Here is a 26,204-nt window from a genome sequence, read left to right as displayed (position 1 = left end):
AAAGGTTGTTTTTTTCTTTCTCACAAGATTAAATGCCCCACGTCTAAAGTGATTTCAATATGAAATTATTTCTTTTTGCTAAGTGTCACCTTAGTTGCATTTACTCACATTCCATATTTATAAACAAACTCAGCCTTCTCTTATGATTGGAAAGCACCTGCAAGTTTATGTATTTATTCTGCCTCTCAGGTAATATTGAGGGTGCTTCTAGTCTGTGAATCACTAACTCATTCAGTATGTATTTATGGACACACAGCAGAGTTATAATGCTCTGGAAAAAATAATCGCCTCGAAGGTTGGCATATCCAGATGGCATTTTGGCTGTACCTTTATGGCCTTGAGCAAGTTTTGAATCTGCAAAATGGGGATAAGACAACACATCAAATCATGAAAAGTAGCACAGAAACAATTTTGTGCAATGTGCACTGTATTTCCTCTTTTATTATCAAAACCATTTTATTGAGGTATATTTGACAACAAGAATCACATGTTTAATATCTACAGTCCCGTATACTTTGACGTGAAGCCATCAGAACAGGTGGCTTTTTAGTCCCATTTGCTAGTCTGTTTCTGTGCTGACAGACCTCCAACACTGCAGTGGTATTTAACGAAGGTGTTGTTTAGCATTTAAGACATATTTAAAATGAATGTTATTTGTTTTCATTTATTTTTAATTGTATTTGGCATTAAGAGAGAAGTAAAAGTTTAGAATTTATGGCACAAGCATGCAGATCATCTTGACTGCATAGTGCCAATACCAACCCCGAATTCTCAGAGAACGTGGGCCCTGATGGGGTAAGAGCTGTTGGTCTCTGCTTTAGGGATGTTGAGAGGAGTCAACTCTAGGTGCAGCCCATAAGGCTCTCCCAGTGCAGGAGTAATGGAGCTAGAATTTACTCTTAACACCACAATCCTGGGTAGGAGGGGGAAAGAGGCAAAATACTGATGAATTTCTGAAGATGCAGTAACTTCCGAGCGTGGAAGTAGGCTTCAGGAGGACAATGCTGTTTATCGTCTCCTTTGTGTCTATCTGGGGTAGGTGTGGAGAGCAGAATAGACAGACATAGACCCTGCCCATTAATAGCTTAAAACCTAATACTGTGTGCATCCTGGTCTGACAGGTTGGGCGTCTGCCCAACTTTTTTTTTTTTCTCCCTTGGATGGCTTCCAACGTTTTGAGGAAAGAATAAGTGTGCAAGACCCTGTGTTTGGACACCAGCCCAAGAGTCGGAATATCTCACTGACGCATGTGAATGGGGGAAGCCCCCTCTGGGTTGCATGCCTGGATAATAAGGCTCTCATTCACTTCCATGTCTAGGTCAGCCTTGCCTGGCTGAGATGTACAGCAGATTGATAGATTACTCCTGCACTGCAGGGGCCTCATTCCCATCATATCCATCATCTTCTGCTAGACCAAAGGACAGATGAAATTTAATCAGATGTCAAAGGGGTCCTCGGCAGGAGATTTTGAGAAAACTTGCTTGATGCTATGCTGTAATGTTACAGTGATCCTGAGGAACCAGAATGTTCTTTTGTAGTGAGGCTTAATGGATCATGCACTGTGTGAATTCTGATTTATTTTTAAACATTCTTGGTCCCATTGGCTCCTTTTTTAATAGTTTCCCTGTAGCCTGTTTATTGTTACAGATGTTACTTTTCAATGAGGTCATTGAGCTTTCCTTTGCTTCCAAAGGCAGTATTTACCTTTTTATTGCGGGGTTGGCAAGGCTGCTTGGAGAAGACTGCTAATGTGAGATCAAGGTTAGGGTTTCAGGCCCCAGGAGACTAGCCAGAGAAGAAAGCCTCTTCAATGTTACACACACTCACTTCAGCCAGGTGGAGAAGAGCGGTGGTCTGCTTCCCACAATGACCTTGACGAAGGCAGGTGGCTTGGCAAAGACAAGGAGACTGATACTGTGGTCGCAGCTGGCTTGACTTCTGTGTCCCCTTCTTGCCTGCCCTGAAACCCTGAGAATACTAATACTAATAATAGTACTGACCCTGTCTCCTTATTTGTATACTCAAATGATTTTTGTAGAATTTTTGTGAAAATGAAGTGTGCTACAGCTCCTTGGTATGTATGTTGGACACATGATAAGAAGGAGGACAGAGGTGATAACTTAGCGTGTGTCTTTTCCCTGAGGGGCAGCAGTGATGGTTGAAATACTTAGTCTCTCCCACCCATGTCAGGGAGTGGATTATGGTGTCATTTCCCAGTGTAGGATTGTTGGCCAGTATGGGTGTGAGCAGTCACAAAGTATTCTGTTTCTCACTCTCAAATAAGTGAGAACAAAAGCATAAGGCTTTGGCAATGCTTAAAATCCTGCATGTAGAATGTTTTTCATGGTTTTATTGGAAATCACTGATTTCATTTAAACACCCAAACCTTTAGGCATGTTAGAAGATATGTTTGCTGATAGTACATGCAGCATCATTGTTACAGGCTTGCACAGATAGATGGCTTGTGGATATTTGCAAGAGTAGTCTTAATCAGAACCTATCTGATTATATATAACCCTGTGTGACCCTGGGCAGACATTCCTGGAAGTATGTCTGGGCTGACAGAGATAGCACTATGTGGCACAGTCACAAGTTATCCAGAATATTCTTTGTAAGCTGTAGGTGGTGATTGGCATAAAATGAGAGGTCATTGGACCTATCTTGACCTGTGCTTCCTGCTTGGGGTAGGGGTAAGCAGGGTAGGCTGTAAAGCCAGACTTGACTCTGTACTTATCCAGAAGAGAGATGAGATTGACATTTTTCCCCATCGACTGTAATACCAACCCCATTGTTTGTTTTTGAGAGCAGTTGTAATATTTGCCGTGGCTCATAGAGATAATCCTGTTATTGATGGCAGAAAGGCATCTATTGATGAAATGAAGCTTAATATGCTGAACCTCACTCAGATGGAGTAAGACTAGGAACCACATAGATTATCACTGTGCATTCCACTTTATTCAGGGCCAAGTACATGGTATACTCTGTAAGCCATCCTTTGACAAGTTTTATAGAACTTGGGCCCAAGCCCTTGTCTTGTTCAGTCAGCACTTCTTACAGAGATCCTACTGGAGAGTTCTCACTCCCCTGTCCTTGCACACTGGTCTCATCCTGGGAGCTGCTAATGACCTAATGGCAGAAGCCCACAGTTGTACGTGTAGGGCATCTCAGATATTGCCTGGTAGGTAATAAACACTCACGCTGTACTTGTCCTGACACCATCTCAACAACACAGGTATAAATTCCCCACCTTCGAATTTCCGTCACCCTTCTCTGTAACCTCCTCTAGGAACTTTGGCAGATACCATCATACCTCATATTACACTGTGTATTTCTTATCTGTTTCAATTAGTCTGTCTTACCCAGGTAAGAATTTTTTCTTTGGAATCTCTTTGCTTCCATGCCACCGAGCAACTTCCTTACCATTGTAGGCCAAGAAATAATGAAAATGGGGCCCGGCGGCATGGCCTAGCAGCTAAAGTCCTCACCTTGAACACGCCAGGATCCCATATGGGCACCAGTTCTAATCCCGGCAGAATCATCAAACGGAAAATCTTCCTCTCTGTCTCTCCTCCTCTGTGTATATCTGGCTTTGTAATAAAAATACGTAAATCTTTAAAAATAGGAATAAAAAAAGAAATAATGAAAATGAGTTAATCAAAGCCATAGGGTCTTATGGAGTAAGAACCAACGTAAACACCACAGCTCAGACAGCAGGGCTTCCTGCATGTCTCAGATAAGATCTCAATGCAACCAGTGTAATAAACATTAGGGTAGGCCGACCTCCATAGTTAATGCCCATAGGATTGGTTTTTTGCTCCATTTCCTTCTAAACCTGCTGATATACCAGTTACTACAGTAGGGCTTGGCTTTTGTTCATCTTTGTACATCTTAGCAGTGTGTTAGAAAGTGATCTTTACATGATCAGTGTGTAACAAGTAGCTAAGTTGGAAGATAATGGAGGAAAAGGGTGTAAGAACTCAAAATAGAGGGAGGACTGGAGGAGTGGAGGAGGGAGGACTGGAGGAATCGAGGAGGGAGGAGGGAGGACTGGAGGAGTGGGTAACAGAGACCTCATGGATGTTGTGATGTGGCACACAAGGGGCTGGCACTTAGGGCTGAGAGAATGGCCAGGTGCATAGTAGTACGGGGGTGCAGTATCTGCAGAAGGGGAGATAAAGTGGCATGATGGAAAGAACAGAGGAGCCAGGACATCCCAAGTGGGTATTAGTCACTTACTGATGAGGTCTTTGTCCCATTGTTTCACCTCCCTTAGCATATTTTCTCAACTCCAAAATAGGGCTAATAGTATCACCCACATCCCAGGGTTGTTTGTGAAAGAAATGAGACAGCACATAGGAAGATCTCTATCCCAGGACTTAGCACGTAGGAATGATCCCACAAGTAACAGCTTTGCTCAATGATTGTTACACTCGTTCATGCTGTATGCTGTTCCCCTCCTGGTAAAGGGAGACATGTGGAGGCAAGGTCATTATTATAGGTCTAGTCCCCATGGAGATGTGGCCCATTAGCATCACTGTTTCCACAGTTTGAGCGTGTTCTCCAAGCTAGCAAATGTACACAAGCCCAACAGGGACCAGTCCCACAAGGGGAGAGATTAATGGAAATGAATGACTTGTGCTGGAAAAATAATTCTGGACATATAATGTCACCGAAGTTAAGAAAAATAGCTTCACTTAACTGAAACCTTACATTTTCTTGTTTCTGGGGTATTTTTTAAGAGACCAAAAGAAAATGTTTTGTGGAAAATTTACAACGCTGTATCTAGTGGGATTTCTTCATACTACAAGCGGTTTATGCAGAACAGCTGCCTGCATGCACCTGTGGATTTGGTGGTTGTATTTCACTTTTCTCACTCCTCCAGTTCTTGCAGACAACCTGAAATCCAACCCTGGAATTAAGTGGCAGTATTTCAGCTCAGAAGAAGGAATTTTCACTGTTTTTCCAGCACACAAGTTCCGGTGTAAGAGCAGCTATGAGCATCGTAGCAGGTATGTTGGCATGCTTGCTCAAATGTTCACTTATTGCTAAAAAGTGATACAAAAGCAGCACCAACTCCCCACTTCCCTCTTTCCCACCTATAGCATTGCCTCTGAGCTGTGCATTCAAAAACATGTATTGTCTTGAAATGATCTCGCCACTTAACCTTTGCAGAAATATAGATTAAAGGGCAATTCATAGAGGTTAGAGCATTTGGGGAGCAATGTAACAAACCAATACAATTAATTAGTGAAATTAAGTTGTGTGAAGCTACTGTAGAGCGTTATAAGTTTCAGACATGTTTGCTGAAACATAAGTGGTACCTTCTCTGTAGTGCGATGTGGAACTTAATCTTGCAACAGATTTCCAAATAGAGTTTGTGATTCTTAACTTTTGCTTTCTGTAACAATGCACTGCACTACACTTTCAAAGCTTATCTACAAATTTCAACTATTAGAACTGTTAAGATTGTCCAGAAAGCATTGGATTCAAGATCACCATCAGCCTGCCTTTCTCCAAGAGCTGGGATTGTACCACCCTATCCTAGCCAGCAGGAAGGAAATGGCCAAGTCATTTGTATGACGAGTCTCATCCATTTATAGATACTCCCCACCCCAGGCAAAGGTACTTTCCTTTTGACTCCCATTGGTTTCCCATTTGCAGTATTTGGTGCCTGAACATCTGGAGCTAATGCAAGGTGCCTACTTTTTCAACCCACTTTATAGAGTCTAAATAAGCAGTCATTTTAGCTTCCCTTCATCTTTAAATTATATCTAGGATTTTTTTCCCCAAGGAAAATATTGTTTCTGTGCTTTTCCTGGAAAGACATTTTGATTGTCCATCATAACTTTGGCTTCAAGTCAGCCTCATGACAGGAGAGCAAAGGCCACCATGAACCATCTAATGTTCTTAAGCAACTCGGAAGATGGATTAGATGGCATGCTGCTTTTAACCAGTTAACTAAAAAAGGGAAAACAAATCTGCATTCACCTGCACCTGTGTTTCTACCCTAACACTGCCTGAATCAGAATCAACCCTCCAGCTTCTTTCCTGGCTAAATAACCCACTTTCCTCCCCCTGCTGGTTGTGACTCCCATGTCTTTGTCCTCATCATTCTGTTCTCGTTCTCTACATCCCTTAAGAGTGGAATACATTTCACAGCACAGTGACACAGGGAAGGGGCTTGGTTAACACGTTAACTTTTACCATGATTTATTCATGTATTCCTCTTGGTATAATAATGCTAACAAATAACTGTGTTTTTCTTTTTTTGTGAATTCAGTTGGAATGAGGTGGGGCATTTTGAAGAAAATCCTCTTGCTTAGCCTTAGAGATCGAAAAAGTTAAATATTTGCCCCTATTGTGAGTGTTGGGTGACCAGATTCTCCTCCTCTCCCACCCCCTCACACACTTCTCTCTCCCTGTAGCTACTGCTCTTGGACTCTTTTCATCCCATTTCCTTCTGCTGGCTCAATGATATTGACTAGTGAAAATAGAATGGTCTTTAAGTATTGATGCAAGACTTTTGGCTTGAGAACAATTAGTGTGAACTTGGACAGATTTCGAAGCCTTTCTTAGATACTTGGCCTCCGTTTTCTAATTTGTGCCCAGGCTTTTGTGACTTAACTAGCATCTAACATTTCACAAAAAAAAAATCTAGTGTTTCACGGGTGTCAATAAAGGAAAGAATTCTCTGGAGGCTGATTTGCTTTCGAAAACTCCCCCTAATTTGTTCCAGCTTTAAAACTGTGAATAGAGACCTCATTAAACCTCTTCCCACAAACCTTCGTGCCCCGCACATTAGCAGAAGGCTGCTTTTGATAGCAGGCATTTCTCCTTTGTGGCAGTTCCCCACCACCCTTCTCCTTAATGTTGGCAAACAAAACCTGGCAAGAAGAGTCTCAATCACGGGCTGGGACACACGTTTGGATGGCATGGTTTTAAATATTCCTCTTAGAAGAGTCCTTTTGGTGGCTGACCTGTGTGAATTGTTTTAGTACAGAAAGGAAGGGGCCTCTTAGGGAGAGTCTTTGTATTTGAAGAGAGAAACCAAACTTGCTATGCAAGGCTGCTGTGCAGGCTCCTAGGTTGCAGGCCGCCTCCCTTCTGGCAAACCCTGCTCTTGAGTCTGCAGAGGAGCCGGAGCTGCCCAGGGAACTCTGCTCTCCCTCCCTCTCAGCCTGTGTGCAGCTGAGGGAGCGCCAGGGCCTTTGCCCATGTCGTAACACTCACAAGCAGCAGGCCCAGGAAAGAGAGTGGACTCTGCAACCGGCTAACAAAGCCAACTGCTGAAAGGGCCTGCTTCTTTATTACTTCTCTGATTTTGTCCTCTTTAGAATGTATAAGGTACTGATCTGTGCTCCGCAAACTCATGTTATTCTCCAGAGTTGTGTCCAATGCACCACTGTAGTTTCTCCTTGCACATCCCTGTTCCTATCCTTGGACCATCCCAGGGGAACACATTAGACAGCTACCATGCCTACACATCCATAGTGTTCACCACTGTGTGTGCTGGAGGTCTTTGACCTAAACCAGTACTGACCACAAAGAGCTTCTCCCTGTTCTAGACCCATCTACGTTTCCACTGTCCGGCCACAGTCAAAGCATATTGTAGTGATTCTGGACCACGGGGCTTCTGTGACCGACACCCAGCTTCAAATCGCCAAGGATGCCGCTCAGATTATCCTCAGTGCCATCGATGAACACGACAAGGTAACCGTTATCCCAGCAACACCCATAGCATGGGTGCTCCTTGAGTGCCTTTTTATAACTCATTTTGTGATATACACTCACATACCACGTAAGGCATTTGGGCCAGCATTGGACCACATAGTGGCAGTGGTCCTGTGAAAATGTCACTGTGCCACAGGTGTGTGGTAGACTGTGCCATGCAGGTTTTTCTAAGCATCACTTACTTAGGGTACAAGTGCAGGGTAACAGTACATATGACATACACACAGTAGTGAAACTGCCTTCCACATTCTTAGAACATACTTCATCATGAAAAGACACATAACTCTGCATATATTTTAAAATACCTTTAAAAGGGGTTTGGAGAAAGGGAGTCATTTAGTTTTTCTTTTAATCATTAAAAATGTGCACTAGTCCAAAAATCTTTTGTAACTAATAAGACCATCAGAAAAGTCTTTATTATTCCTTTATGATGCCTGTTAAGATTTCTAATTAACCATGGCTTTCACACTGGAAATTGTTATGCTAAGCACCAAGGGGGCAGGGGGATATGATTACTGGTGGATGGCTCAACTTTATCTCAAGATTTGCGGAAAGTAAAGATGATGAAAAGGTTGCTAGCCATTCAGAAGTGTCCAAGACACTTCAGAAGCAGGCATGTACACACCCCACAGCCTTACCCTCACATCAGACTCCAATGGAAAAACTAGGATGGTTAGCACTTGTTAATATTTTCTCTCTCAGTGAGATAAGGAGGATTTGTTTTTGAAATGTCGACACAAACACCATAGTATATTTCATCTTGGAAGCGAAACTGGGCTCTAGATCTCCCGTCCCCACTCCCCAGGCCTCTCTAATGAATCCTTTCAGACTGAACACGTGCATGCCGCCGGGCAGTTACTCCCAAACTCTCAGGAACTGTTGCACAGGCGTTCTCACTGGATGGCTCCTCTGTTGCATGTAACATTGTCGGCCATTCTTTCCTCCAGATCTCGGTGCTGACTGTGGCAGATACTGTCAGGACATGCTCCTTAGACCAGTGCTATAAGACCTTCCTCTCTCCGGCCACCAGTGAGACCAAAAGGAAGATGTCCACCTTCGTTAGCAGCATCAAGTCTTCAGACAGCCCCACCCAGCACGCAGTGGGGTTTCAGAAGGCATTTCAGCTGATTCGAAGCACCAACAATAACACCAAATTCCAAGCCAGTAAGTATATTTTCTGAGGATTTATACACACTGCAATGGGGTAAGTTGACCATGCAACTGTATTCAGAGGGATTTTTTTAAATTGATTTGGCATCAAATTATCATGTGTTATGTACACATGAGGTCCTAATATGAGGATCCTACTAGATTTTCTCAATTTTTCCAGTCAGAGGTGTTCAGTGTGGGTGATTTAATTCTCAGAGCCTCCTCTTCCTACCCCACGATTAAGAACATCTCCCCATTTATTCCAACAGGGAACACCCTGTGGGGTTTTTTTTTTAGCACTAATTATCAATTTGCATCCCTCTTGACTTGGAATGGATGTCTGCTTGTGTGCGTGTGCACAAGAGGAGGGAAGCAAGAATTCTTGCCTTGATTCTTCGTTCTAACCAGCTGTCATTTAGATGAGCACAGCCCTTCAAAAGTACAAAGGCACCATAATTTAATTTTCATGTATTAAGGAAAATCTGGGATTAGGATGCATGCTAAGGGAAAGGAAAGGATGTGTGAGATGGGACTCTGGCTTTGAAACTACTGAAATGAATCTGTTTTCTCTTTTGTATTTGAAAATTTGCTTGTAGTTTTGGATTTTTTTTAAGTGATCCTGTATCCTATTGAGATAAATCTAAAGAATATATTTTCAAGCTCTTCACTGTGTCTGCATTTGAACCAAAACAATACCTGGTCCACGGTGGGCCCTGAAAGGAAGCACCTGCAATTATTGCAGCTGCAATTATTGCAGCTGCTAATGGTAGATAGCCTATATTTTCTGTTTCTGCCTAATAAATAACCACCAACTTAGCAGGGTTTTTTAAAGATTTATTTATTTCTATTGGAAAGGCAGATATACAGAGAGGAGAGACAGAGGGGGAAACCTTCTGTCCATTGATTCACTCCCCAAGTGGCCACAACAGTCAAAGCTAGGCTGGTGGGAAGCCAGGAGCCAAGAGCTTCTTCCAGGTCTCCCATATAGGTGCAGGATCCTAAGGCTTGGGCCATCCTTGACTGCTTTCCCAGGCCACAGGCAGGGAGCTGGATGGTAAGTAGAGCAGCCAGGATACGAAATGCACCCATATGGGATCCTAGCGCATGCAAGGCAAGGACTTTAGCCACTTGGCTATTGCGCTGGTCCCAACTTAGCAGTTTAAAACCCTTGTTTTCTCACAATCTCTCTGGGTCAGGAGTCCAGAGGCACTTCATTAGTTTGAAGTGTTGCACAGGCAACACTTTTTGCCAGGGCTTTGAACTCTTGTGAAGTTAGACATCCTCTTCTGAACTCATACAAGTTCCTTGCTGGTCTCGTAAAATTATCTCCAGTTTGCTTCTCTAAGGCCCTTAGGGGCATATCTCTCCTGTTTCAAGAGAAGCTGTTAGCGCTCTCTTGCATCTGATCATATCAGGTCCGTTGCCATTTTTTTATTTGATCAGGTTGCTCTCCTTTGGGCTTAATTCAGAGTCAACCTACTTGGGGCCATCATTACATCCCCAAAATCTATCAGCCTGTACTGTAGTCTGCTGGCTAGAGACAAGTTACAAGGTTGCACTCACATCCAGAGAAGATACTTGAAGATATGGCATCGTTGGGTCATCTTGGAATTTTGCAAACACCAGCAGCTCATGGGCAGATGTTTAGGCAAGCTGAGTGTAAAATTACCCACAGTTCCATAAGACTGGCTTGTTGAGTCTGCTCTTGGTATATGAGAATGTCCATTTATCCTTGCCAAATCTTGTGTTTCAAGAGAAGCCAGAAATCAGGATTGTTATGAAATCCCTTGGTTTTTAAGTGTTGACATTTGTTCCAGCCTCATAGCCGTGAATAGAGACCTCATTAAGCATCTTCTCCCACACCTCCCCACGATACACATTAGCCAAAGCCTGCTTTGCTGGGAGGCTTGTTGCCTCTGGAGTTTTTGTGTTTGCATTTTCTTCACTTCACACTGGCAAACACGAACAATGCAGGACAGTTGATCATCAGAGGCTTGGACAGATTTTAGTGGCACAATTCTCTAAATGCTCAAAGGAGCCTTTTTCAGGCCAAGTAAGAGATTTCTTAAGTTGAACACACCAGCCTTCATATTAGAGCATGTGCTGGCTGGGGCAGAGGCAAAAGAAGTCCAATTCGTTTACATAAAGAAATATCCCAAGAGTTGTTCCACTTGATTGAGGAGAGGCGTTTGGGTGCTCTTAAGCAATACAGCCTAATGCTTAAATATGTAGGTTTTGGATTTCGACCAATGTTTTCATGTAAAACTTGTCTAATGTTGCATACTTGTGTAAATATTTGACCGCTACAGGCCTAGTTTTCTCTGTAAGCCAAGGGAGATAATAAGACCCAAGGGTTTAGTGTAAATATTCAAAAATTGTAGCTATACTTATTATGATATGCAGCTTTTTAAAAAAAAGTTTCAGCTTCAGCTAAATTAGAATAGCTACCCTAGTAGATAGTTTACGTTAGCCCCAAGTCCAAAGCTGGACAAAGATTGCTAGTAGCCTCAGCAACATCATTGTAAAGGTAGTGTATACCCTTTCTCAGAGCGTACATGGGATTCACTGCTTTTAAGCACTGCTTAGAATCTACCTGTATTAGAGGCTATTTTTGGGTCAGTCAGGTAGGGTTATTCAAATAACAGATCATTTAGGACTGTTGCACAGATCAATGTACACATAACTGTGCCATAAATCATGGTGGCTTTGGATTAATTTGCTTTATACCAACTGAAAAATCTGAAATGTTTATCCATCGCTGGTTCTGTGTCAGTCCAACGGTAAATCTTTAACTTATGAAGCTAGCACTTAGCACTTTTGGGATTGCTTGTTCTGAGTTTTAGCGGAAGGTGGAGAATAACCTTATGGTAGGAGAAATAAGATGGCTAGATTTATAAGATGGATAGAGCTTTAATTGCTTGATCAGAGCTCAACTTGGAGTTGCTTTTCCCTCTAGCAGTTGATCCCAAGGACCCCTGCTGGTTTAGAGGGGCTGTCCAAAGGGAGGGTCTAGTGCGTTTTCTTCCAGTTACATGCTACATCTTTGCTCTGTCCCAGATCCAGATAGTTACTCATACCTAAAATTACCAATGGCAAGGCTTAACATCGCTAAGTGGGTGACAAGAAATGGAATATTCACATTAGTAAAAATAAATAGGTAAAATAAAAAATCAGGTTTACTTGAGGCTAGAGCTGGAATTGGGCTGGGCAGAACAGGTAAGGATGCTCACAGGGTGAATGTCTTGTTGGGACAGAAGGAAAAGTGGCTGCTGAAGGCCCCTCTCGGTCACCAACCTCTGGTTCCATGCCTTAAGACCAACTCCTTTTTTACCCAGAATCCTAAGATTAAGTTAGAAAAGTTGACGGGTTCTTTGTAGGTCATTCCAGGAAGAAAGATTTGATCACACGTGGTACCTTTGCCATGAGGATATGGTTTATCTCTTAAAGAGGCTATTTTAAAGGCGTAATGGACACTGGAAGGAAAATATAATTTTGAGTACAAAAAATATTGAAGTCTACTGAAAGCCCAAGAACATATATATTAAAAATTATACACGCGTTTCAGTTGTTTTATTTTTGCACCAAAATCAAGTTGTGTTTCAAATCTACTTCCACACCCTTATTCTTCCTGCTATGGAATCCAGAATCATTGTCTGATGCTTAAATGTTTAGACTCCAGTAAATAATTTACTGGATTGATTTACAACACTAAAAAATTGGCATCTTCTTTCAGGCAGGAATATTCCTCAAACGTAAGGAGATTTTTGGCATCAGAACTAACTCAACATAAAATTAAATTTACATTTGCAGTTAATATCCATTTAAAAATTGAGCATAGGGTCTAGCATGATAGCGTAGTGTTTGAAGTCCTCACTTTGAATGCACCGGGATCCTATATGGGCGCCGGTTCTAATCCTGGCAGCCACGCTTCCCATTCAGTTTCCTGCCTGTGGCCTGGGAAAGCAGTCCAGGACGGCCCAAAGCTTTCGGACCCTGCACCTATGTGAGAGACCTGGAAGAGTCTCCTTGCTCCTGGCTTCGGATTGGTTCAACTCCACCCGTTGCGGGTGCTTGGGAAGTTAAGATCTTCCTCTCTGTCTAACCTCCTCTCTGTATATCCGCCTTTCCAATAAAAATAAATAAATCTTTAAAATAAATAAATAAATAAAATTGGCTTTTAATATTTCCCCTATAAGCATTGGCACAATCGTTAAACCACTCCCTTGGACACCCTAATTACTTGTGTCAGAGTGCATGGATTGAAGTTCCACATTCCTTCTTGGGAATGTCCTGTGAGGCAGCAGTGATGGCTGAAGTGGCCTGGGCCCTGCCCATAGGGAGACAAGATCCAGTTCAAGATTCCTGCCTTCAGCCTGGCTGTTGAGGACATTTAACAAGTGATTCAGCAGATGGAAGGTCTTTCTTTCCTCTCCTTCCCTCATTCTGAATGACTTTCTGCCTCTCAAATAATGCTAAAATTTTTACACACTTATATATTGTTTGTGACCAACAAAAGGGACTTTAAATGTATTTCAGTGAGTCCAATTTTATTCAACTCAGTTATGTACAATATTGAAGCAACATATCTAAATTACTTGATTCTACACGGTAAGCATACTCTAAAACTTAAAATGAAGCTTACAGACAACAGGAAATGCAAACACTATGACCTCCTTCTCGGGATCATTTAAAAAAATTATTTTAAAATTATTTGAAAGAGTTACAGAGTAAAGGAAAGGAGAAAGAGAAAGGTCTCCATCCATTGGTTCACTCCCCAAATGGCTGCAATGGCCAGAGCTAAGGCAGTCCAAAGCCAGGAACTTCTTACTGGTTTTCCACATAGATACAGGGACCCAAGGTCTTATGCCATCCTCCCCTGCTTTCCCAGCCCATTAGCAGGGAGCAGCCAGAACACAAAACACAAATATGGAATGTTGGGGCCACAGACAGAGGCTTAGCTTGCTATATCATAGTACTGGCCCCCTCCAAGAGTAACTGCATTCATTATCTGTTGTTCCCTAAAAAATTACCCCCTTAGACTCAGCAGCTTAGCATAATAAGCGTCTGTTATCCTAGTTTCTGTAAGTCAGGAATCCAAGTACTGCCAAGCTGGGTGCCTCTGGCTTACATGGTCTCAGGAGGCTGAGTCGCAGATTGCTGGTTTTTTTGTTTTTTAAGATTTGTTTTTATTGGGAAGTCAGATATACAGAGAGGAGGAGAGACAGAAAGATCTGTCTGCTGATTCACTCCCCAAGAGGCCACAACTGCTGGAGCTGAGCTGGTGCGAAGCCAGGAGCCAAGAGCTTCTTCCAGGTCTCCCACACAGGTGCAGGGTCCCAAGGCTTTGGGCTGTCCTTGACTGCTTTCCCAGGCCACAGGCAGGGAGCTGGATGGAAAGTGGAGCAGTCAGAACACGAATTGGTGCCCATATGGGATCCCGGAGCATGCAAGACAAGGACTTTAGCCAACAGGCTACCATGCTGGGCCCTGAGGCTATTCTTATCTGAAAATTTGACCAGAGGGGGCCCTGCTTCCAAGCTCACTCATACTGTTTTTGGCAAGATTTTTGGTTCTGGGAACTTCTGTCCCTTGCTCCTCCTCAGAAGAATCCTTACAACATGCCAGCTGGCCTCCCTCCTGTAGAGAAAGTCTTGACATCCGTCACCTCTGACATATTCAATTCTCTTTGAGGAGATCAGCACACACTCAAAGGGAGGCAACTGCCTCCAGGACTGGAAAATCAGGAGGAGGGCCCTTTGGGGAGTCAAGTTGAAGGTTGCCTTTCACAGTCACTGTCAAGCAATCTGCATTAAATGACAATGAGAACCTGAGGAAATCAGTGTAGAGTACCTTGTATCAATAATTATCTTTCCATAAAATGCGTAAAACTTCTATGAATGATATACTAGAAAGAAAATGTGAAAGTCCAGCTATCTTCCCTCTACCAGTCTTGCTTATTGCCCATTGGAAACAAAGGCCTGACTTTTAGTTTTAAATCAGAAAGCTGTTCCCGCTGAACTGAAATTCTCAGTTGCTCTGCCCATTAGCCCTCTTTGGAGAACTGTTTGAGTCCCAGCTCGGCCATGTTACCCCAGACCAGTAGAGGGCACAGTTTCTGTTTGGAGATGGGTTTGAGTGTGGATAAACACGTGTTGCTGTTTCTTGCTTCTGTCACCCTTTTCTAGTCATCATCCTGTTTATGCCCTTCACTTAACCAGTAGTGAGTTCTCACAACAGTGATGGGAAGTCAGTATTGTCATTTCCACCATGTTAGTAGGGATGAAAGTACCTTGTGCAGAGGTTAAGGAATTGGCCTAAATCACCCAGCCTTAGATTGGTGTGGCAGAGCAGGTGGTGAACACAAGCTGTGTTTCCCACAGCCATGTTTTTATTACTTCACTTCATTGATGTGTGTTTTGAAGGGGAATGTGCCTAGAGGTGATTCATGTAACCTTACATGTCCACTGAGCCTCCTAGAAGAAGCACCACTTAGAAGCCTTCCTCCCATGCTGAACTGAGGAGAGGAGGAGCCGTGTTGCAGACAACAGCAGGGCTCCTCTGTCCGAACCCCCTTGAATTACCCAAGATGTAGCTGCCTTTTGCTCAGCCAGTTTATTAGGAGCTTGTTTTAAACCTAGGGGCCTTGCTGACCAGAAAGGGCCAGATGGGCAGACACAGAGGCGGGAGATGAAAGCCACAGCTCCTGCATAGAAAGAAGAGTGGGAAGGGGACCCATGGGTCCCCAAGGTGGGGAGATACAGAGGGAATGAAAGGGAAACTGCACCGCTGTCTCCAGACAGCACCCAAATAAATGTAACGTGTTTGGATGTTTTTTGTTTAGACACTGACCTGGCCATCGTTTACCTGTCAGCTGGCATCACATCAAAGGACTCTTCAGAAGAAGATAAAAAGGCAACTCTCCGTGTCATCAATGAAGAAAATAGCTTTCTCAACAACTCTGTAATGATTCTCACCTACGCCCTCATGAATGGTAGGCAGTGTTGCGAGATTTTGCTTTCAGATGAAAGTTTCCCCTAAGTGGATGCTGCTTGAAGAGAGAAAAGCAGAATCCTAATGCTGGGCTTTGATGAAGGCTCTCGCCACGGGCTGCTGAGCCGCTCTCTCTACCTGGTGTTGGCACTTGGGGCCTTTTAAGGGTGTCTCTTCCTCTCTCCAGCCACCTGCTTGTCACTAAACTTTTTTTGCCTACTGGGGGTTTAAAGGGGGTTTTGAAGGGCTCACTTTGTTCCAGTTCCCCTTCAGTAGTCTGTCTTGCCTGAGGTTTGCTGCTGCTTGGAGTTTCCGAATTCAGCTCGTTGATTGGAACCTCAGGCAGCCGAAGCACCAGTGCAGTGTCCTGTATGTAGGCAGCTCTGATTCCCACACTGCGCTGCACCATCACTGCCAGACCTTTTCTGCCGCTCCTTCCACCCCAGCTTCCTGCCTGTCAAATAGAAGAATCACCTGCTTTGCAGGGTGGCTGTGAGGATCAGCCCGAATGCCCTATACCTGGGGACTCACTACAGTAAATTACACCATGTGACGTGAGGTGTGTGAAAGCTTGTGCTGTGTGAATAAATTCAAGGAAACACTCTGTTTTCCCTTTTCTCCTTCCCATCCTGTCCTCTAGTGTGGAGAGTGCCAAGTTTTCTACCCTTTGTGCTTTGTTCTTTCAACTTCTCTGGGCTTCTTGCCCTTAGGACTCAAGATGAGCATCTTCTCTTGAGTGTTAAGAGGCCATGTCTTGATCTTTCCTGCCTATAATCTTGTCTTTCTCTTCCCTTCCAAACTTCCATACAAAATCATGTGGTTTGTGGGACAGTGGTTCTAATAGTTTAATTTCCTGGGGATTCCTTGGGGAGAGGCATTTTAATTGTAGCTTCTTGGACACTACCCTCAGATTCCTATTCAGACCTCCTGAGAAAATGCAGTAGCACTTCCGTGCTCCTAAATTCCACCTGTTCAGAGCCTCTTGTACATTTATCATGTCCCTGATAATTCCATCTAACTGTCCTTGTGTCTTGTTTCACTCATTAATCCAGCTGGTTTTCTTCCTCTTTTGCCTCCACTCTTTCCCTCTCTCAGAAGGCCAGTTCAGAGTATTGGTCACAAGGTTGGACACATTCTCTTCCTTTGTCAGTCAAAGTTCCAATAAGGAACCTGGAACCACTAAGAGAATTTTGTAATAAAGCATTTGTTATGAGAATTATAGTGTACAAAATGGTGAGAGAAACTAGCCAGGTACAGATCCCCTGAGGACATAGATGTGGAAGTCTGTGGGAGGTTGTTGGACTTTTTATGGCCACCTGCCCTGTGCACTTTCCACAGTAGTGTAGTGTCTAGGACTGTTGTGGAGTAAGCCAGCAGGTTGTGACAGCCACATTCTGCATCTTCTGTGTCTCACCATCACTTAACCTTCCAAATATTTTTTTAACTAGATATGTATTTACTTGTATTGCAGAAGCAGATTTACAGAGACAAGAGACAGAGAAAAAGCTCTTGCATCTGCTGATTAACTTCCCATATTGCCTCAATGGCCAGAGCCAAGCCAAAGCCAGGAGCATCCTCCAGCTCTCCCACATGGGTGCAGCGTCCCAAGGCTTTGGACCATCCCCTCCACTGCCTTCCCAGGCCACAAGCAGGGAGCTGAGTGGGAAGTAGAATAGCCAGGACACGAACCAGCACATGTACGGAATGTCAATGCTTATAGGCTGAGGCTTAGCCAATTGAACCAACATACCAGCTCCCTCCCAAATCTTGTAATATTTCATTTTTGGTAACTGTAACTTGGAAGAACACAATCAGAGGGGATTCTGGGAAATGCTGTGTTGAGCATAATAGAGTTAGCGATAGGCCATCATGTCTGTTCATCTGCCAGCTTCTTGCTGACACTATGCCAGGGCTATGTAACATTCCATGATGGAAAACGTAAAGTATCTTGCACTTAAGCTCACATGGCTGTGCTTTGCTTAGATGTTGCTTGTCACTTTTCTTTTACATTTTGAGAGAAACAAGCAGTGTGTGACACAGAAGTGTTTTTACTGCCTGCTTTTATTGTCTCCTTGTGTCCTATCACCCCTGTGAGCTTCTCGAGGTTGAAAGGTCAGGGATTCATCATGGATTTTTGTTACCTTTTACTTTAGGTCATACCCTATGCTAAGCAAAGGAAAAAATCATTTGTTTCCAACGTAATTTGGCCCAGGGATTTTTTTCCCTTCATTTCATCATTACATGAGTGGGTTAAATCCAAGTTTATTTTAATGTTTTAAGTAAGCTATGTCCATTAGATTGTTCCACAACTTCAGAAATGGACTTCTTGTCTCAAACTGTCTATTCACAAACTCAAGTGACAGGTGGACCATAAATGCGTCAGACTGTTTGTAATGACTGAACAGTTCGAGGTTTGCTGTTAAAATCTCGAAGACCATGAGGCAAAACCTTTTTAAAAATGCAATGTTAGCATCTCAGCAGTGACTGAAATCCTTTGGATTGTTTACAGTGTTTCCCATATGTGATTAGTTACTAATCCTTTTGACTGTGTTCCAACAATAGCAAACTATAAGAAAATGGTTTATTAAATTTATTTTTGTGGGATAAATTACAGATGTTGTTGAACAATACGGCCCAGGATGCCCAAATCTTTTGCAAAGATTTCAAGCCCCTCTAAAGAGAAAAAAATACATGCATCAACTAAATCAAATTTGGTATTATCCTTACAGCATCAAGCATGAAACATCCATAATTAAAATTGGCTTCAAGAGACTAGCTTTGGAGGCATCACTAAATGCAATCCATAATTCTTTCATTTAGTTGCTTATTAAGACCTTGGCAAGTATTTGACAGGCATAGAAGTAGGAATGAAATGGTAAACCTCTCATTTAAAACTCTTAGAAACTCTTACAACTTCATCTGCTTCTTTAAATTAAATGCAGATCATTACTTTTGCTTTCAAATTGTAAAGGCAGAGAAGGAATTTAAATTTTATTATTAAAGTTTTTTGGGAGGAACACATCCTTACCAAACAGGGCTTCTTTATTTACTCATGTGTTTCTCATCACTGCCCTTTGAAGAATCCCTTTGCCCTCTTGACTGTTGAAGGAAAGACCAGGTCTCGGGCTGTGCTTCTCAGCAGGGGTTGGCGCTTCTGTCCTGAGTCCCCACTGTCTCTGCAAAGACTCCTTCGGCTTTACAGGTCCTCCTCCTTCTCCATGTGAGATCAGACTTGCAAGGTGACCTGGATCTAAATCATTCTGTTTCCTGTGGCCTTTTTTTTTTTTCAGATGGGGTGACTGGTTTGAAAGAGTTGGCTTTCCTGAGGGATCTGGCTGAACAGAACTCTGGCAAGTATGGTGTGCCTGACCGGACAGCCCTGCCTGTGATCAAGGGCAGTATGATGGTGCTGAACCAGCTCAGCAACCTGGAGACCACAGTTGGCAGGTTCTACACCAACCTGCCCAACCGCATGATTGATGAGGCTGTCTTTAGCCTCCCCTTCTCTGATGAGATGGGGGATGGTAAGTTTGGAGAAAATTTCTGATCAAGGGGTGAGCACCTTTCTCTCATCCTTTTATCTGGAACATAGGGCTGCATAACCCCCCTGCCACCTGTCTGTAGCACTATTCTGGAGCAGAAATCATTAGCCCTATTTCTTCCTTAATGCCCTAGGCTCAGCAGACATAATTGTCACATCTCCTGGAAAGATATGTGAGAGTTCACCAATAATATCCCAAAGTTTAGTGCTTGGGATTAAAACATAGCTTTGCATTGCAAGTGAGAAATGGTACTCAGAACTTAGTATTCAGCTTCAAAGGCAAAGCAGTATGCCACAATCACATCACTTGGGCTTTCAAATCCTCTTAACTTATTATCCTTGCTGAATGACTTAATCTCATTCTCCATTTGATGGTCTGTAAAATGGGATAATAAATCTTTCTGGTTATTAGAATGAATTAGATGATACATAAGACTTATCAGTAACTATCATAACACCTAATCGTGATTGTTCCTCTTTTTATATTTTCATTTTATTATTTTTCATTTGTTATCATCATCATCATCAACAACTTAATGTGACAAGTTACCATTAATATATTAGGTAAAGTGCTTAACCTTCATATGATTGGGTTTACTGACCTACAAAATAGGAGATATGATACTTTCTTGGAGGCAGTTGTGAAGATGCAGCAATGTGTGGAACTATATACGTAATGATATATGTGTAACATCTAGAACAATGCTGGAATGGAGAGGTGAACAGTGCTGAGATGTAGCCTGGCCAACAGCTGTTCTGGCAGAAGTACAGCCCTTGCCTTGTCCTCACGTCCTACCCACTGTCCCTCGTTAAGTTGAAGACTTAGCCAGTTCAACAGATGCCAACAGCATGTGATATCTTTTATCAGTGGTTAAGTAGGAACTCCCATAAATACTCAGGGAAAACTCATGGCTGAAAAGTAACAAGCCTAGAAGGAATGCTTTCTAGAGGATCTGTAAACATACACTTTCTGTAAGGAATAAGTATGACAACTGCTAGTGCCATAGAATTGTTTATCCTTCTTGTTTTTTGAAAGTGCCCATAGATGTATATAAAAGAGAAACTGCCATGTTTAGATAGGCTATTTCCCATTGTAGTGAAAATGTCACTTCTTGAATTTAAGTGACCTTTTGTGCATTCAAACCACAACATTAAGTGCAATAGAGTGTTGTGCCAAGCAATGGTAGGGAAGGCGCACATCCCACCCTCAACAGCCCTTTAAATCTAGAGGAGACAGATCCACGAATCCTGATGATACTGTGTGAAAGCAACAAAGACAGCTGTGGAAACAAACTGAGGACTCTATTGTCGAGTACTGTTACAACAGCAGTATCAGCTCAGGTGGGCTGCTGCTTAAAACTCACCTCTCCATCCCAGATAGCTGTCCTGAAAGGTTTAGCCAGTCATGTGCACTTGCTTGCTGATACTAGCCAAGTTGTAATCTTGTTTTATGAGTCTTGTGCAATGGGTTCAGTGATTGATTTAATATCTGTTTAATTCACTGTTAGAGCATAACTGTCCATCTTTGTGTCTTCGGTTCCCAGAGCAACTGGGTGACTCATCCTCTGACTCCATAGCATAAGGAATTGAGACTGGGGAAATCCTTGTTCAATTATGGCAGTAATTCAAAACCTCCACAGATTAAATATCAGCTTCTGAATATATTTCTTTTAAAAAACAAGTCTGTGTGCTTTGGGTTGAAGCAGAAAGCATGTCTGAGGATTTTTCCCATGTAGCAAGAGCTTTAGCCTACATTATTTGCCAGAATGGGATAAAGAGCCTTGTGCCCACGTTGATGATTGAAAGGTAGGGTTATGTTCCTTTTTTTTTTAAGACTTTGTTCTCAACATATCCAGAGAATAGACATGTGAAATGAGAATGTGTCTGACTCTGAGTTTCTCTTGGTACTTCACTGATGCATGAAAATGGCTTTACTCTCAGGCTGAAGTCCAGGCAATGTGGCATACATGTTGCTGCCTCTATGATGGCCTTCACAACATTTCAAAACATACAGATAGCATTCGAAAAGTATACTTCCTGGAGAATTTGGCAAATTGTCTTTGGCACCCACACCCACTGTATGACTTCCACAAGCTGCTTCTGCATACTGCTACCAGGACAGCTCAGCCATACCGCAAGTGGGCACGATTGTCTCTGTGAACCATTCTTTGCAAAACTTTCTGAGATCCCTTTCCTGGTTGTTTCTAGAATGGCTTTGATAGGTTACCAAGGCATGAACATGCTGTCAAGCACAGGAAGACTGAAGATCAAGATGGAGAGAAGCTCTCTTTACAGTTTGGTTAGGGCCTTGGGATGTGTGCAGCACAATTCTTTCAACTCAGGAGCGAGGCCAAGGTGTCCTGGGGCTCAGGACATGCACTGACCTGGAATTCATGCTGTCTCCTCTATGTTTTTCTCCTGCGTGCTTTTGTATGGCCTATAAGCCAGTCATGATCTTTTATATTAGAAGAGGGTTGTTGCTTTAAAAATAAAAAACAGGCACAAAAATAAAAGAAGAGCCATAAAGCCTATCATAATTACTGTCTGGGCCTCCACCTAAAATTCTGGGGGAGGTCTGTCTAGAAATACATGGCTTTGTAAACTTTATTTCTCCTTCAGCTACCCAAAGTTTGCGTAGTCAAAGCTTTGTGTTTGTGAAAAGTTGCATTAATGAGATACAGTCATATCTTTTTTTATTTTTAAGGTTTTTGTTTTTATAGTCAGATTTACAGAGAGAAAGAGTGACAGAGGAAAAGATCCTCCATTGGTTCACTCCCCAAGTGGCCACAACAGCCAGAGCTGAGCCTATTCAAAGCCAGGAGCCAGGAGCTTCTTCCAGGTCTCCCAAGTAGGTGCAGGGCCCCAAGGCTCTGGGCTGTCCTCGACCGCTTTCCCAGGCTACAAATAGGGAGCTGGATGATAAGTGACACTGCTGGGACATGAACCAGCACCCATAAGGGATCCTGGCACATGCAAGGCAAGGATTTTAGCCACTAGACTACTGTGCTGTGCCCACTAACGTATCTTTAAAACACAGTATGCACCAAGGCTCGGAGAAGTTATGTCCCAAGTCAACTTGTATAAGCCAGAAGCGCTACAGCTCAACTTAGAACTTAATATTCTCTGCCCAGTGGTGTTTTCAAGTGTAGCAGAATTTCTGTACTTAAGGAAGTAGGGTAATGTATTTAGTCCTACTAATGTGTTGCGCATATCTGGAATGCCATGTCTGTCATTTTAGGTGAAAAAGTAGTGGAAGATGTTCAGATTGCTTCCATTTAAATTAACTGTGATAATAGAACCATGGAAGTACTCTTTCTCTCAACCTGCAAGATGGTGGTTGAATAGGGGATCACACAGGGAATTTTTCTTCCAAACAGAATTGAAGAGTACTGATACCAGCCCTCAGGACCCACAGGAACACACTCCCGTTGTTTATCCAGGCCTGCTCTGCTATCTTTGGATTTGTTTGTTTTTAACCCATAGGTTTGATCATGACTGTGAGTAAACCCTGTTATTTTGGAAACCTGCTTCTGGGAATCGTGGGTGTGGATGTGAATCTGGCTTACATTCTCGAAGATGTGACCTATTACCAAGACTCTTTGGCTTCCTATACTTTCCTCATAGATGACAAAGGTAATCTGCCGCAAGTTCATCGTAAGAAAGAATGGCTTCCTTAGCGACCTCAAGACAATAGTCTGTCAATATTGTGATGCAAAGAAGGCAGGGGGAATAAGACCATAGTTAAAGGAAAGCAGTGTGATTACGTGGGGTGGGACGCCCCATAGATTTGATGCAGAGCGAATGCACAGACCATATTATGTTAGGAATAGGAATGGTTATTTGGTCATCAAGAAATTAGACTTAAGGATTGAATGATACAGAGAATGTGATCCTTTAGCCATTTTTTTTTCTGTTTTTTGTATTCTTTTTAAGACTTTCCTGGCTTTAAAGTTTAGGTGGTAGATTAAAACATTTTGTAAAAAAGTGAAAGCCAAACACTCGATACTTCCAAGATATTCTCGATGAGACCGTTGTTAGAGAATTTATAGCATCTTTCTACACTCTGAAAGTTTTATACAAGCAAACATAAATCAAGTTCAATTTTTATTGGACTGGGAAGTAACATATGGGTGGACTGAAGGCTTGGCAGCCATCCCAGGGAAAGGTACTTTTGCTAGTGCATTTGCTTTTCTGTGGCATATTTTTGATAACATGCATTTTGTTCTTTCAGGCTATACACTTATGCATCCGTCTCTTACCAGGCCATATTTGCTCTCTGAGCCTCCCCTTCATACTGATATTATACATTATGAAAACATTCCAAAATTTGAATTGGTTCGGCAGAACATCCTAAGGTGAGGAAAAGGTGAAGGTTGAGGCATTTTTTCACAAGGTCATCTATGAGTATTTAGCACAAGTTTATGAATTATTTTAATATTAAAAGTCTACAAAATAGTTTTTCTACTAGAGTGACCACCGACACTGTGCTCACTTCATGTAACAGGTAACGTTATATTTTTTTAAAAGATGTAGTTATACAAAATAGAAATCCTGGCAAAATAGCAGGTTAAGGACCAACTCGGCTGCATTTGCCACAAAATAGTTTGGTAGACACTATCCAATGCAAGTTGACAACACAGTTGAATACAGCGTTTTCCCTTCAAATGAAAACAGATTGGATTTTTTCCAATAGTGATGCTTTATTCTGACAGATGGTAACCTGCAGAGAAGTGAATCTTTGTGCTCATTGGTTGAAAATTAATGGCTGAATGATCTGAGACAGGTTAGTCTCTGGAAAAAATTAGAACTGGAAGACAACAGCAAAGAGTAAGGAATGGTTTTAATGCAGCACTGACATAATGTTTTTGCAAAATTGGAAATCGCATCTTATGTTTCAAAAGTGATGAGCTTCATGGCTTTTCAAAATCAGGAGGCAGCCTTGACTCCCAGCTTCTTCCTTGTCTTTAATTAAGTGCTTAATTTTATCTCTTGCCTGAACTATTTAATTCTGTTTGCCAACGCAGCCTCCCTCTGGGCAGCCAGATTATCACAGTGCCTGTGAACTCGTCCCTGTCCTGGCACATAAACAAGCTGAGAGAAACTGGGAAGGAGGCCTACAACGTTAGCTATGCCTGGAAGATGGTGAGTTGAGAGCAGAAGTCACCTGTGCTTAAACAACCACGGGTCGCAGATCTCTTTTTCAAGAAGGAGTTCTGGGGGCGTCATTCTGTGACCAATTGTTGTTAGAGTGACTGGAAAAAGAAGACAGTCCACCAGTGTTGGTTTGTTATTTTCCTTTTGTGATTGTAAAACCCATAATTACACATAATTACTTTTGGCCTTCCATGCCCATAAGTAACCACTATAATCAATTTTCAGGAAATTTTATCTGCACACAGGCCTGTGTGTGTGTGTGTGTGTGTGTGTGTGTGTGTGTGTGTGTGCGCGCGCGCGCACTTGACCTTAATGGCCATATAATACTATGTTAAACAGATGGGTCAAATTTCATTAAGTAGCCCTCTATTAATCTTCATTTTGATTTTGTCTTTTTTTTTTTTCCTTCATTTCAACTCAGATGCTGGAAGTTGAATTAAAAAGGAAACATAAATGGCAGGCCTTTTGCCTAACACTTAAGAAACCAGTTAGGACGTGTGATTCCCCTATTGGAGTGCCTACTTCCAGCTCCAAATTCTAGGTTTCTCCTAATGTGCACCCTGGGGGGCAACAGTGATGACTCAGGTAGATGGGTTCCTGCCCACCAAGCATGGAAGTCCTGGATCCACTTAGCATAACCTGACTTTGATTCCCACCTTAAGTCATTGCAGTCATTTGAGAAATGGGCTATCAGATCTCTGTTTCTCAAATAAATGAAATTTAAAAATTAAGATTTATTGTATTGAAAGGTAGAATGACAGAGAAAGAGAGAACTTTCATCTGCTGGCTCATTCCCCAAATAGCCAGCCAAGCCAACCCAAAGCCAGGACTCGAACAGTCACTCTGATATGGTAAACTGGCATCGCAAGCAGCTGTTTAGCTAACTATTGGGCCACAACGCCAGGCCAAAATTACTTATTTTGAATGCAAGCATATTGGTGATTAGCTGTAATTTGTGGCACAACTGTCAGCTTTCTCTTACCAGTCTCATTAAGATGCTAGGCCACAAGGAATCAGAATCTAAGAAACACTGTTCATCCGTGTTACCTATGTTTCTCTCCTCACATTCTCTTCCCAACATAGCAGGTGAGCATCATTGTAGAGCCTTACGTGCTATGATGGAGTAAAAGACGATTGGACACTCATCAAATTTTAGTTACTAAATTTAACTAATTCACACTTAAGATTTCCTGAATGGATTTATGTAATATTTGACCGTTGACTTCAAATGGGTCTGTTTCTTCATCCCCTTCAGAATATATTGCTACATTAATGAGATCTTTTAGAGCATCTAGCCTCTTGGTGGATAAATACAGTTAACTAACTGTAGTGTCTTTGTCCGGGATAGAAATGGTAGACATTGGAGGAAGTCCACCCAAGTCATGAGTCCCTTCCAAACTTCTTAGATGGTTCTTAATGCGTTGTTAGGGTCATGGCAGCTACTAAAACACAAATGAAAGTTGAATAATGATGAAGTAAACTATGTGATTTGTTTACAAACCAAATTCTGGTATTTTACTGTTTGATAATACAAATTTGAGGATGGTCAGATTCTTCTTTGAAATTGTTTTTTTATTTTAATTATTCATTTATTTTTATTGGAAAGGCAGATTTACAGAAAGAGGGAAAGACAGAAAGA

General features: G+C 42.3%; 1 protein-coding gene across 1 annotated transcript in view; it reads left to right on the top strand.

Annotated features, from left to right (window-relative positions):
- Positions 1–26,204, top strand: part of CACHD1 (cache domain containing 1) — a 205,522-nt gene that overhangs the window by 144,323 nt on the left and 34,995 nt on the right. Inside the window, exons 5-12 of the mRNA XM_040978638.1 lie at positions 4,883–5,009; positions 7,566–7,710; positions 8,679–8,895; positions 15,722–15,871; positions 19,161–19,394; positions 22,895–23,044; positions 23,643–23,766; positions 24,436–24,553. Coding sequence (XP_040834572.1) covers positions 4,883–5,009; positions 7,566–7,710; positions 8,679–8,895; positions 15,722–15,871; positions 19,161–19,394; positions 22,895–23,044; positions 23,643–23,766; positions 24,436–24,553 — 1,265 coding nt within the window. The remainder of the gene's footprint in view (positions 1–4,882; positions 5,010–7,565; positions 7,711–8,678; positions 8,896–15,721; positions 15,872–19,160; positions 19,395–22,894; positions 23,045–23,642; positions 23,767–24,435; positions 24,554–26,204) is intronic.

The sequence above is a fragment of the Ochotona curzoniae genome, unplaced genomic scaffold (assembly GCF_017591425.1).
Source record: "Ochotona curzoniae isolate NIBS_2020 unplaced genomic scaffold, NIBS_Ocur_1.0 contig_291, whole genome shotgun sequence".
NCBI lineage: Eukaryota > Metazoa > Chordata > Mammalia > Lagomorpha > Ochotonidae > Ochotona > Ochotona curzoniae.
The sequence above is the reverse complement of the archived record's forward strand: the minus strand, read 5'-3'. Positions and strand labels throughout refer to the sequence as shown.